The 14,866-nt window shown below is 40.6% G+C and overlaps 1 protein-coding gene and 1 pseudogene across 2 annotated transcripts in view; one reads left to right on the forward strand and one right to left on the reverse strand.

Annotated features, from left to right (window-relative positions):
• Nucleotides 1-2,949, forward strand: part of LOC306789809 (nuclear receptor subfamily 2 group F member 6-like) — a 6,677-nt pseudogene extending 3,728 nt beyond the window's left edge. The window contains exon 4 of the transcript XR_013773193.1: nt 562-2,949. The product of XR_013773193.1 is annotated as a nuclear receptor subfamily 2 group F member 6-like (transcript). The remainder of the gene's footprint in view (nt 1-561) is intronic.
• Nucleotides 2,950-3,275: 326 nt separating this feature from the next.
• Nucleotides 3,276-11,545, reverse strand: LOC306788876 (occludin-like; the record flags this gene model as incomplete). Its single annotated transcript, XM_079284554.1, has 8 exons — nt 3,276-3,377; nt 3,931-3,972; nt 4,116-4,287; nt 4,983-5,243; nt 6,496-6,629; nt 9,819-9,980; nt 10,060-10,263; nt 10,997-11,545. 8 exons carry the CDS (start codon nt 11,543-11,545, stop codon nt 3,276-3,278), a joined length of 1,626 nt encoding a protein of 541 aa, XP_079140680.1.
• Between the last annotated feature and the right edge of the window lie 3,321 nt (nt 11,546-14,866).

Here is a 14,866-nt window from a genome sequence, read left to right on the forward strand (position 1 = left end):
AATTTGCAGACTCCAAGTCTAAGCCGAGATAGACCTGATGACATCACTACGTCGTCAACAGGGTTACTTTTTCAGACTTGACAAAGCTCCATCAAAGCCACAGAAGACATTACAACTAGAAAAACGGATCAAAATAGCTGTGCAAAATAGACTTGTAGACAATCATGAATCGAATTTAACACACAAAAGGATGTCTGAAATAACCAAATTAAAGGCCAGTAAAACCGTAGATCTTAAAACGTACTATGGCACCATCTCCTGGCTTATTCATGAAAATGCAATAATGCACTCTGTGATGTATAATTTACTGCTGTCACTGTCTTTTTTTTTTAAGTGTCGCGCTTAAACAAACCGCTATGATCCGGGTTTATAGGTTTTAAATGTTTTCTTTTTACAGTGTAGACATGCTGAGGCACCACGTTTGAATGTGTTCCCCTCAGGGGCATGTTATCACATTATCTGCTGGGGATTTCAACATTCCTCTCGGCTCGTCACGACTCTTTATGTAACCCACCCACACTGTTAAGTAACTGCCTCCTCCTCCCTCTCTCTCTCTCTCAGATGCCTGTGGTCTGACAGACCCAGTCCCACGTGGAGTCTCTGCAGGAGAAGGCTCAGGTGGCTCTGACGGAGTACGAGAGGATGCAGTACCCGAGTCAGCCTCAGCGATTCGGACGCCTGCTCCTGCGCCTCCCCGCCCTGCGCTGCCGTTCCCCGCCAGCCTCATCTCGCAGCTCTTTTTCATGCGCCTGGTAGGAAAGACACCCATCGAGACGCTGATCCGTGACATGCAGCTCTCCGGAAGCTCAATCAGCTGGCCGTATGTCCCAGGACAGTAGCCCCCTTACGGACGAGGTCTCCGTCTGGACGAGTGACTCCTGACTCATCACTATCCATCTGTGTGGTTAACAAACTGCAGTGCCAGCTGGCCGTCTTATGTACTGTACTGTAACCGCTCTATTCCCCCTCATGAAACGAGCCCTCTGTCTCCACACGGGCCTCCAGTGAAGAGAGGAGCCAGTGCCAGGCTGGATATGTCTTGTTGCCAGCCCAGTCGTTCTGGTGCCAGGTCTCCAGCCAGAGAACAGCTTTTCATGCTGGGCTCCGATATGGCCACCACAGCCAGTCATGTCACCACCCACATGCCACAGTGACTAAAGACGCTGCAGTTTCATGTAGAGGGCAGCAGCACCCTGCTACAAAAACATCGAGAGGACAAAACTGTCCCGCCGCTGAAAGTCAGCAGAACATTCCCCCCACACACCGGGCTCATTCTCCACGGCTCACCATTTGTGGTACAGTGACCTTTTTATTCACACGGCCGATAACATGACAATACGGTATCGTGATTAGAATGGATCTAATTGAAGAGTGGTGAACTGGATAGAAGACAAAGTAAAGGCTTCATTGAATTCAGCGCTCTCGTGGCTCAGCACTGTGGAAGAAGCCAAGGAGCCAATCACATGGAAGAGAACGAAGACAAAACCAAGGAAAAAAACAAAAATCACCAAAGTCTATCATATCATCCTCGGAGATGTTTTTTGAAATAGAATAATTAGCAGAGAGACAAAGAGACAGACGCACTCTTGTGACTGCCTGACCATCAAGTGAACAATGCATTTAAATTCATTCACAGGGCTCACTGTTGTTACATGAGTGGAGTAATACCTCAGTAGACATCAGAATGCTTCAGTCTGATATTTCCGAAACACAAACCTCTGTAAATGTTGTTCACCAGAAACCGCCTTCTTTTTGACAACTGCCTTGTTATCCATTCTTGAATTTGGAACGCATATAAAATATGAAATGAGCATCACAGACATTCGTCTAGTATCTTTTTAAAAAAGATTCCCCAAAGTGATTTTCACTCTTGTGTTTGGAATATGACTTTTGACTGACTGAATAAGGTGGATTCAGCTATCACGCATTGTTTGGATACATTTTTTATTATTATTATTATTATTATTATTGAGAAACGGCAGGCTGACATTAACTAAACAAACAACTCAAGATGTAAGAATTAGTTATCGTTGGTGGTGAGAGTTTATAACCGACACACTACTAATGAAATACCAGTTTACGGCGACAATTGCTGTTTCTGGGGGTCATGACCCCTTGGAAAATGTATTGAAATGTATATATATTGAGGCCAACTTTGTCTTTTTGCATGTTCAAATGTTGTTTTGGATCTCTGCTAAGTGGAGACTGTTTCATTATTTTGCATTATGTAATTCAAGGTTCATTTCAACATTTAAGTATTGCTTTTCACTGTTAGCTCCTAAATGTTTTTTTTTTCTATATGTATTTACATGAAAATACCTCTGTCATCTGTTTAGATGTCAAAAAAAAGAAGCTTATCTTCATGCCATGTCAGCTGGTATGCCAGAGAGATGCTCTGAGTGAGTCTCTACTGTTAACGGACGAAAGTCTGGTGGAAAAACTGCACTCGGAGGATATTCAATGCCAAAACATGACACTATCTGTGACAAGTTAAAAGGGGATGGGCCCTATATTCGCTGGTCCACCAGGATTTACCTCAAGAAGGTATTTCAAGAGGCGAGTTTACAAAATCACAGTAAAATATTTGACAGGAAAGAATGAAATCAACTCCAAATACAACATGTTTTAGCATTTAGTGTTTTCAAACGCAAAGTGTGGATGAAGGATGAAACTGCTTCGTGTTCTGCGCCGGGCCTTTTGAAAGCTGTTTGGATTTTCTTCCTTGAGGCAACAAGTCACACAACTTTGCCATTGAGAAAAGAAAAAAAAGATAGATAATGCTGTTAATGTTTTCTTATCTTTGTGTTACTGAGTTCTTTCCTTTTTGAAGTTTCATGTGTATGGCAACGTTGTTAAAAGAATCAGAAGATGATGATGTGTCTTGTTCTGTTTTTTTGTTTTTTTTCAAACTGAAAAAAATGTATGAAGAATGCCAAATAAACACTGCAACATGTACCATAAGTGTTTAAGTGTTTTCATGAATGTGAATTAATCGGCCTGTCTTAACTGCTCATTTATTTCCATCCTTTTCTATTCATATCTTCATTCATGACATTATTTCTGTATAAAAACAATCATTACTTACCACACTACAACATTCTGAAACAATTAAAACAATTTCAAGTTTACATTGAAATGTAAAATCGAATCTAGGTTTGAGGGCCGAACTGTTCAACAAGTCAAATAGCAGAGCAGTGGAACTGGAGAGGAACTGGAGGATCAATCCTTGTTTCATGTCAAACCCCGGCGCTGTTTGGACAGACTTTAAGGACGCACTAACAAAGACCTTGGTCAAAGACCTTCACCAGACGTTTGATGTGGAAAAGTTTTTGCCGAAGCTCTTTGCACTGCTTCTTCTTTGCTTGACAATCTGACGTCTAGAAGAAAAAGAAATTGAAACAAGCAGATGCTAATTAAAGGAACAGTTCACCTGATGATAACCTGCTGATAACAAGAGACTTGAGTAATCGGGTCATGATTTCTGGAAAGAGACAATGCTGTTGAGTTTCTTTAATTCATTTCTTTGGCGCTTTGAGAACCACAAGCATGCGTGCCATCTAGTCCCGTTATATTGGAGAGAAGGGAGACATTTCTACAGCCAATATCTCCAAAACTAGGCAACTCACACCAAAATAATCTACATTGACGAATAGCACTACAGGTAAGAAGTAAAATATGTATTTTATATTTTGAGGTGAATTGTTTCTTTAAACAACGTTCTCTGAATAAACAGCGCGCTTGGAAAGCACGCTCGCTAGCAAGTTGTAGTTTTACGGCTGGTTATTTGCCAAATGTGCTGTTTGTCGTGTCTTAGATTTTACTGCCCATTTTAGAAAGGAAAGTAAATAAGTATATTTTCCAAAATATCAAACGATTGTATGTTAGTAACGTAATCGCACATTATGATACCGCAGATGTGATTCCACTCACCTTTTTCAGGTCTTTCAGTCGGTTATACTCGTCTGCCACACCCTGAAAATAGAAATAGAAATTCTCTCACTGAATTGATTTTATATAAGACAATTATTATCTTGGCACAGCTATGACTGTATATTCTGCTGGCAGTCGGCCCTGAGTTTTTCCACTCTGAGCTCCTGCCTCCTGTTTTTCTCTACCTGGTACTTCACGGAGTCCTCGTCCAACATGTCCAGTTCTCGGCTCAGCTTGTGCATCTGGTCACTGATGTCATCCATTTCGGCACAGAGGCTCTTGTAGCAGGCCAGGTCGGATTCAAACTCCTTCTTGTACTGCCGGCGCTGCTCGTCTGAAGTTATCTCTGGGTACAGCCTGTGGTGGGATATTAACATGACAACATAAAATGATTAAATCGAAACTATTATAGAGGCAGTGTGGCAAAAAGAGATGTTTTAAAAAAAATCAGTCTTCTTACCAGTACCGTATTTAATTAAAATAATTTAAACCGTTGGCCATGTTGCCTTGAAGACGGTAGTGATGCTCGATAGCATTTGCAGTATTACAGCATTTTCTTCTATAATAATATGAATAGTCTTTCAGGGCAGTGCACACAGTTTATTGTTTATTGTGATTAATAAGAAAATGTCAAGCCAGAGGAAGTAAGGCTTCCTCTCAGATTGGTATGACAATTTTATATTTGCATTTAAATAAGGTTTTCTTTTAAAACTGACACTGAGCTTTTCTTTCTTCAAATAGCCAACATTGCCTTTTCCTGCCTTACACAACAAACAAGCATCTGAATGAGCATGTAGATAATGAACAGCTCTTCGGTGGAACTAAATTAAATGAAAGCCTTTCAGCTGGATTACAGTAACTCGGGCGTGAGGCCTATAATACTTTAATCTTTTTCCTTTCATTTATTTTTTAATTTAAAAATGACTTATCTTTTCATTTGTGTTTCATGTTGTATTTCCTGTTTTTTGCTTTAATGAATGATTGAAAAGCAATTTCCCCCTATTTCCCACCAAGATTGCAGCATTGACTGGCAGCAGAGTGTAGTGGCCCACCTGTAGAGGTAATCTGTGCGGTCCCCGTCCAGCTCATTGGCAGTGTCTCCGGTGGTGTAACCAGTTTCACACGGGGACTCCATCCTCTCCCGAGCAGCAGGCCTGGGCCCTCGGCCCTTTCTCTGTTCCTTCTCCACATGATAAGGAGGCGGCTTCCTGATGCTGTCAGTGTCGTCTGAGGAGCTGCTGGAGCAAACCGTGACCCTGCTGTTCTGGTACAAAGGCTCCGCGGCCCGATGATTACTGTTGTCAGCAGAGAAACTATGAGGAAGCAACACAAAGGTATCACGTGATCGATTGTGTATTTGTGCTTGAGCTGCATTCATTTATGTTGGATTTACTTCGTTTAAGTTCAGGAATTCAAAGGAATTCAATTCAAATTCAGGAAAAAAAGCGTTGTTGATTTTGGCATCGGCTTTTCGTTGTCATGAACAGCAAATAGTATATAAAATGTAAATATATTTGGAGATTTACCATTTAAGAGCCTGAAAACAATGATATGCGTCATTATCCTCTCCAAATATTGAGCTGCAGGCCACATGCAGCTGATTCCTTATGAAATCAAGACGTGTTTTGACTGAACTGAAGCATATTCCAGGCAGAAGAAGCTCGATAAAGAACAGTTCTCATCATACATAGATGACGAGTGTTCACTTGACATTTATTAAACCTATGACAGTGGACATTGTCTTTTCTAAAATAATTGTGGTGTTATTATTCTAAATGGCATTTTTCACGAATAGCAGATTTTTTATTTAGCCTCAACAGTTTGTCATTATACTCATTTATCAATCGCACACGCAGTACAAAAAAATAAAAAAAACAATGAAGAACAAATGTGATCTGTTCTGTGGACTTCAACAATTGACCGAACATCATTAACAATAACAATGTTCCGCAAATATGCAGAACATTTCCTTGAAATTGCAACTCCCTCTCCCATTGTGGAAACAATCAGATCAAACCATAACAGCTAATTATCTAATTTAACACCCTAATTTGGTTTTGGGCCACTTGTTGTTCCACTTCTTCTGATATAAAACAATTAGGGCTTTCCCCTCCAGTCAGTTATTCAACGTCTAATACAATTTCTTTAGGCGATTTTTAATTTTTTTTTTAGAACTTTCAGAGCACATTTCTTGTTAACAACATTTAAAGTGGTGCTTTTGTGTGATCCTATTAAATCAACTCATCGATTTAATCGTATGAGGTTTGACCAAGAATTTCTTTGGTTGAGAAAAGCCCTAAAACCGATTCATCATCACATATTTGTTCGAACTTCAATGAAGACCACAATACAGATCACTATAATTGATATGATTTCAACTGAAGAAGAATGTATTTATTTTTTTATAATTATAAAAGAGCAGCCAAACATTAGGCATTACTCCAGACAGGAAGTAAGATGTGTTGATTTTAAGGTTCAGGACGGAAATGTTTTTTTCTCATGTGTCCTGTTTTTTGAACACAGATCAAGCTGTGGTGTCCTGGGGGCTCTGCGACCATCACTCACCTTTTGCTTTTACAATTTCCCTCACTGTGGATGCTGACTGTTCCGTTGCCGTAGGAGACCACACTGTTCTCCGCCCTCAGGTCAGGTGCAGTTGGTGCCTGCTGGGTGCTGCGCCCATCTCCAACAAGGTTCACCTGTAAGACAATATCAGGAGAACGAAATCAGAACCGATTCATTTAATGTCGGACTTTGTTCCATCGCGGTGCAGCTCATTTGATTCCAATCATGCAGAAATGCACAAGACAAAGTCAGAAAATACCCATTATGTAGTATTCTGAAACATAATGCCAAATTTAGCAACGTGATATGTGTGAGAAAGTCTTCAGGAGAAATCAGATGCATTTGTACGCTGGAAGGAAAGAAGATTTTCTGCACTAAATCTGTCACATAAGCAGTGAAGTACAGAGCTGGAGAGCTGCGCTACGCTCAAAAACACTCTGGCTGTGTCACTGCCAGACATCATACATGTAGCCAGACAGATACAAACACGCACGTACACACACACACACACACACACACACACACACACACGCAGCCTTGGCCCTGCAGTGAACACACACTTTCTTTCAACAACTATCAGAACCAGTTAATTGGACGGAAACACACAAAACCAATTTTCTGAACTGTGTCTGACATGAAACGCATGTTAGCAGCGGAGGCGTGTGTGTGTGTCTGTGTGTGTGTGTGTGTGCGTGTGTGTGTGTGTGTGTGTGTCGCCATGAGCACACAGAGAGGTTGAGAAAGGAGTGAAATCAGTGGAACAAACATTTCTGCTGTTCCATCTTTCTGAACTATCAGGTAAACATGCAGCAGAGCACAGAAGTGGGTAAAAAGCATTAAAAAAATGCATGGTCATAACAAATCATCCTCTGAAAGAGAACACCACAACAACTGCATTATGTCGCATGTAATCTACTGTTATACTGTAAAATGCATCATTAATGACTTCTAGTCTTTGACCTATTTCTGGATCGGCCCCAGTGAGCTGATGCAAATGTCTGGAAAAAGCAGCCTGTGAAATAGATCTCATGAATGTGGAGCCGGAGGATGATCCTCTATGTGGAAACAAACGCCCAGAAAGCTGCAGGGAACCTGATACACTGCAGCAGTAAGGTGCAGTGACAGCCGCTGCTTTGTGCAATTACAGTATTTCTAATTCGATGTTTGTGAAAGTGACACTTTTTGCTAAAATCCAAAGAACTGCGACTCCAGACCGAGAGAGTTTTAGTTTATCTTTTCGTCACAGATTATGCTGCTGCTTATTTTCTTGATTCATCACTGATAGAGGCATCACACTTTTCCAGAGCCTATTTAATAAGCTGGCACTGGAAACTCAAACAATTCATTGATTAACAAAAAAGTTGCTGATAAAAATTCAGGTGATCAACCAATGAATTAATCGTTGAGTTTTTTCTGATTTACACTCAAAAGGAAACAAATCCTCACTTTAAAGAATCCATTATGAGAAACAGTTTTCCTTATTGAAAGATGAATCACTTTTCAGCTTCTGACACTTTTTTCTGTTGATCAGCTATTTGCTTTTTAAAATATATTTCTTTGTAGCATACACCACTTTAGGACATTTAATATGCAGGGAAGAGGAGCATACTTGACACCTCATCACTTCATCATTATAGGCCTATGTATGGTCTCCTCTTCAACTGAAGGGTGGGGTTCTCATGTTGATAAATATTAATTGGACTGTCCTGTTCAATTCAATCAACATACAATTCGTCTGTGTTTGCTATGAATCTCGTTGTCCTTTTTCTCTCCATCAGCACTCTTTTCCTAGTTCTGTTAAGTACGAATGAAGGACAAAACACAAGGAAACGACTTCTTTGCCAGGAGTCTAATGTGCGGCAGACCCTTTGCATGCTGAATCATTTAGCGCCACCACAGTCTGTAGGGATTCACACAGCAACACTGAGGAAACTCAACCCTTTTTATACATTATACATGCCACATACATTATATATGCATCCCTGCAAGGCAAGCATCTTCACTGCAATACAAGAGTGCCACAGAATAGGGCCTGCATCTCGATGAGGTGACTCGCAGTATGTAGGCCAAGGCCTCGCTGGATAATCTGATTGAATATGTTTCTTCCCTTTCCATAAGTCATTAAAAGTCCCCACAATCATGGGTCATTCTAAGTATTTGAACAATGAACAGTGTGAGTTATGAGTCTTTCTGTGGAGAAGTTTTCTTGATGTTGCCACACTTTCCAATTCCCACAGAATTGTTTGGCCACTTTGATGCACTGCCTCAATCCAATGTGACAAAGCTACAGCTGTGGGGTACAAACAGTGTACAGCGCATAAACAAAAGCGTATCTAACCCACATCGTGACCGCAGGCAAAACAAAGTGAACTGCCAAATTGCTGCAGGTCTCTTTGGCCCTCTGGTTGGATGAAACTCCAAAATACCAGACAATTTTTTGAACAGTATAAGAATCTGTCAGGCTGAACAAAACTTTTATATTGTACTTTTCTAATGTTTTGGTTCAATTATATAGAAAATGGTGTCAATAAGTACACATTGCTATTGACAGTTTATTAATAAATGTCTGAATGTTTCTGTGTTTAAGGAAAAAAATTGGTTTAATATGCAAATGCCTGACAATAGAATTTTGCCAACTACAATATATTTGTAGCTCTTGTTCATTTCAATCTTCCACAGCATTCACAAGACCGATTTCATCAAATACTGCTCATTTAATTTAAGAACAACAGTTTCTTCTTTGGTAAATACCACAGTGAATCATTTACAACCTCCTTTGACTGGTTTCAAATGCGTCAGTCGATCCTTAAATGTGTGATCATGCAGGGTCATGAAGGAAAAGCGCATGTGACGATCTCTGCTCAAATAAAAACAAGAAACCTGGCTCTTAACCGTGAGCTAAATGACTATGAAAGAGTCTCCTGAACTGTTTTCTTTTACAAGAAATCGTATAACGTTGTTTATCGCTCAGTTGTAAATGGTGTCTGTGCAGCTATTATCACCAGTCTGGTTAATGATCAGTCAGACTGATACCTGGGTGTGCCAAAGATAAACAGCAACGTTCTCTGAGGCTACAGCAGCAGGTTAGTGCGAGTTTGTAAAACCAAAAGTTCTCTATAAGAACTGAGAGACTTGATGCTGTGTGCATATTGGCTTTTGATTTGTTATCTGGCTGGAATATATAGAAATAAACATAAACCACAAGTCGTTCGTGGACTTACTGGAGTTAGTATGTCATCTTAACTCACTCATTTACACAACACAAACCACATTCATCCTCTGTTAATATTTCACAAAGAAAGAAATCATAAAACATTACTCACCCAATCCTGTACATCCTGGCCCTCTGACGACCTGACCAGCGGCTCGTCCCAGTAGATGTTAGCTTTGCCGTGACACCAAATCTTGCTGCGGGTCTTGTAGGCGTAGTAAGCAGACAGGGACAGGGCCAGCACCACCATCAGACCCAACACTAACGCAACCGTCTGAGGAAAGAGAGACACTTATAGATCAGCATAGAATGAAATAGAAGAGAATAGAATGAAATAGAAGAATCCCACTAACCTCCTCCGGGTCCATGTAGCAGTAGTGGTGCAGGTATTGATTGTACATGGGGAACCCCCCTGGAAAACCGGCCCCCGCGCTGCCGCTGAGGCTGGGGCTGCCCTGGATGTTCTGGCACATCATCAGCATGGGATTGTACAGCATGCTCTGTGAGCTCTGAGACATCGGGTTCACCCCGATCACAAAGATGATGTCGATGATGCCCTTGGAGTCAAAAGAAAGGCACATTTACTTAACATGGAGCAACATGTGAAAAAATACAAAAGACTATTCTCTGAACATTACAGTGATGCACGTAGAAGATGCTCGTTCATATCGCCACTTTCACCAGTCAGTTTTAAAAATGTGTCTGAGAACCTTTAATGTAATGTATTTCCCTTTTGAAACAGGATGTTGGGGAAGATACATAACAAACTTAAAGCTGCCTTAATTAAGATTGTTACATACATGAACAATGGATGTAAATGACTGTTATCGGAAAGGGGTCGCTTGATGAAACAACACAGAACTATAACCTTAACGCTAACCATAACATGTATACATTACCCTCACCTCAACTAAGCTTTTTAGCACCTTTCAGCTCATTGTTTTGATGTTCTGTCCTGCTAATTTATTGTTTTGCTTCATTCTCTACGTTTTTATCAATTTTGTTTCCAGACAGAAAGCAGCTGTCTGCAAAAAAGCTCTTATAATCATACTGTATTCTACCTGCTCAGCATTAAACAGCAGATTAACAACTAGCTGTTGAACACAGTGGAGCATTTAGCAGCTGAAGAGGCAGATATTGACCTCAGAAGTTTGTGGAGACCAACAGTAGAGCTAAAAGGAAAGTATTTATTGGACCCACATTCATCAAATGGTCAGAAACACAACTTCGAATTCTTCTTTGTATCTGCTGGATTTGTAATAAGCTGCTGTAATATTTGGTGAGACTCACCTGAAGGACAGCTAAGATGATATCACAAATGAACACAGTGAGGTAGAACCTGCATCCCCTCATGATCCGAGACCGTGAGAAACTCCCCACCAGGAAGCCCAGTGAAACTAGGAAGTTAATTGCCGCCATGGAAATCATCGCCGACTTGGCAGATTGTGGCGTCATGTAGGAGCCACCATAGCCGTAGCTGCCTCCATAATATCCCGACTCCATCCCTGCAACCCCCCCTGTAGCCCCGACACCGAAGCCCCCGTAGCCAAACCCATTCATGTCCCACACCAGGGTCGAAGCCACACAGGCGAAGATGAGGAAACACATGAGTACTGTGGCTCCTTCGAAGGTTTTGACAAAACCAGGAGGAGAAAACCAGCGATAGAAGTGTTGAGGCTTCTCCTCAATGTAGTTGGAGTCAGGGGGGGCATTGTAGGTGTAGGGGGCATGCTGGCTCTGCGGGGGCTGGATGCTTCTGGGGGGATAGAAGCTTTGGGAGTTGGCGCTGTAAGGCGGGCTGTACACAGGGGGGCTATCGTAGTACCGAGGCTCATACATGGTTTTGAGGATATTGTTGTAATTTCACCTGGAGGAGGGAGGGAAAAATGAATACATTAATTAATGGAAAAAACTATTTCCTTATCATCCCTTCACATTGCTTATACATGTTTCAGCACCACACAATGACAACATGTAACAGCAGCTTTAAAAGGTGGCAAATCATCAATTCTATGTTGTCTCAATCCTCTGACGTGATGCCTTCATGAGTAAATTGTCTCTTAGAATTGAAAATGCGAATGCAGAAAAATAAATACTGCTTGTTCTTTTTGTGAATTTGATGTGGCCAGGTTTTTAAAGCACCTCTCTCTTCATTCACCTCAGCCCATCCCTGAACCCTGTCGCTGGTATCACTGACTCGCGCTTCATCCCTCCAGAGGAACTGAAGCCAGCAGTCTTCAATAATTCAGAAAGAAAGCAGATAAGAGGCGGGCAGAACCACAGATGTGTTACCTGAGTGCACCTGCTGAGTGTCAGCTAACTGAGAGAAAAGGCGAAGCTACAAGAGAAGCCCAGTCAAGTGTGGCAGATCAGTTGTTTCTGTTCATTTTACTTTTAAATTTTGCTCTCAGAAAGTTAGAAAAACAAACTCAATTTGTTTCTTTTGATATGATACAAAACACATCAAAACGAAGAAATGAAATTCTACTTAATCATTTGGCTTCTGTCTACTTTCCACTCCAAGTGTAGGATCTGACAAACACCTTAAACCTCCATTTTTAATGTTTAAAAAATATTCAACAGGTCAGATAATGAAAAGGAAATATAAATGTGACCCGTCTAACAGCTTAAACAATGAAATAGTCAGCTATACTACACAACTTACCTCGCACTGTAGAAAACGTCCCTCTCAGTTGATCTCATATCGCTGAGTCTCCACGGTGTCCTCTTTATACTTCCCCGACGATCGTAAACAGAGTCATTTCTCAGGACGGATACTTTCCTGCAAACGAAACCCGCGGAGCGGCTGCGTGTGTCTCAGCAGCAGCACGTGCAACCTGCTGACACGTGCTCTCTCAGATCCAACAGGCTGTGGCTGCCTTCAAATGAAAGATTAAACACTTCGTCAGGTTGAGTCTACTGTTTTCATGTAATACATTGGATTTAAAGTTTAAAGCAAAACATATAAGGTTTACTCTCAACGATAACTTCATTGTAATTAATTCATTGTAATTGTTATTGTTAATAGTATGGCAGGCGGTCATACAGTGAATCCATTGCCTGCATACATTGAAGCCAATCAGAACTGAAACAATACATTATGAAATAAATTCCAGACAGTGTTTCCTGACATTTTACAGAGGCTACCAAACAACTGGACAAATTGTGAAAATCATTTACAGTTTAATGATTCTTGAAGTTATTGCTAGTCCTGAAGGCAGTTCCATAAGGTTTGAAGTGTTAAAGGCAATACTGAGAGCAGGTTGTCGATGTAGTCCAACATGTGAACCTGCAGTAAAACATGCAGATGTGATTTTATAGCAGAAGGGACCAGAGTTGTGGACTCGAGTCACATGACTTGGACTCTTCAATTTAATGACTTTTGATTCAACAAAATCTAAAAAAGGCTTGAAGCTCAACAATGATACATGACTTCCCCTTGGACTTGACCCTATCTTACCCCAAAGATTAAAAAGTTGTCCTTGTAATTTAAAACGTGTTCATTTTCTTTGTTGGTACCAATCCGACATTCTACCAAGACAACCATGAAGAACTAACGTTTCGTTAAAAAAATTATACCAAAGATCATTTCATCCGTGTACAGAAACTATGCAAAGAAACACAAATGATTTGTAGGATGCAAAAGGTGCAGGTCGAAAATTACAGATGCGGACGCTAATAAAATATTTGGTGAAGAGAGCATTGTGAGTTAGGATTTAAAAACTCAAAGGTTAGGACTTGGGTCTTGCCTGTCTCGATTTGGGACTTGACTTGGGTCTTGAGTGCAAAGACTTGAGACTTACTTAATTGGTCCCACATCTGGAATAGACACGGAAAATATCAGTCAATGTGCAAGAGCGCGGCCTAATAGCAGTTGACGCCATAAAATCCAGATAGAATATTGTAGTATTATGTCACCTCAATGCCAAGAATCGGTTGTTTGGGTACAATGAAACAACATTCCTCTGCCATTGAAATTGTGGGAGTGTTTTTTATTTCAAGTTCTTTAGTTTCCTGAAATGGCGGATTGTGTCACTTTACAACCAATAATAAATATGGCCAGTTGGAAGCTAACTGCTTTCTACAAATATAAATGTGGAGGACCAACATAATCAAAACAGTCAAACACAAACAGTGACCGGAATGCATCTTTTGTTTTTCTATGACACAAATGGCTTCATGGTGTGTTTGTAATCAGTGTAGGCCAATAAATCATTGGTTCAATAACATAGTTGTACTGTCTGGTTACTGAGCTCATTTTGGTCGGTACAGACAAAGAACTCAAATGAAAGACTTGAACATGAAGCAGGTAGAATGCAAAGTCTTGACTTTATTTTGTCGGTCCGGAAATAAGCAAAGGTGTCCAAAAAAACGTCAAAAAGTCAAAGTACTGCAGATTGGTCTGATAAACACTGTAAATTCACAAGGAAAAGAAAGGCTTGTCCACTTACTGAAACAGAGGAACTGGCCCAGACAAAGGGGAGCACACAGACTAAACCCACAAGAAAGGAGGGCGATAACAAGGGACAGGTGACAGCAGGGCTGATGAGGGACAGGTAAAAACAAAAAGGACTCGGCAGACAAACACACACCAGAGCAGGAAGTATCTGAAACAAGAGACAAAGGTGAAGGACAATAAAAAATCATGGATCACCTAACAGTTAGGAGGTAGGAGCAAAACTAACTCTACGTAGAGCCAAAACATGTTGGAGAGAAAACACAAAGGGGCAGTGCAAATATGAAACAGAAATACGCGTTAGTAAAAAAAAGAACCTTAATCACACAAACGTATGTTTTTAATAAAAATTGCAATCACTGACAGAGTTTTGATTTAAAACATACACTGAATCAACATGTTCCTCCGCGGTGACACAAATGACAGGACTATAACAAGAAATTGTGAGATGACATGTCATGAAAGTTGTACACAAACGGCGTGTAACACTTAGCCCTTATACTGTTGTAGCTCAGGTGTTATAAACCAGGTTTCATGTCATGTCGATGCCAATACAAAAGGTGTCCAATATGTTTTTCATTCAAAATAAATATATACTCAACACGATCAATATACTGACGAAACAAAACACAAAAAGGAGGCAAAAACAAAATCAATGACAGAAAGGTTATTTGTTGTGTCCAGTCATCAGGTGCTGCAGGTAT

The sequence above is a fragment of the Melanostigma gelatinosum genome (assembly GCF_949748355.1).
Source record: "Melanostigma gelatinosum genome assembly, chromosome: 15".
Taxonomy (NCBI): domain Eukaryota; kingdom Metazoa; phylum Chordata; class Actinopteri; order Perciformes; family Zoarcidae; genus Melanostigma; species Melanostigma gelatinosum.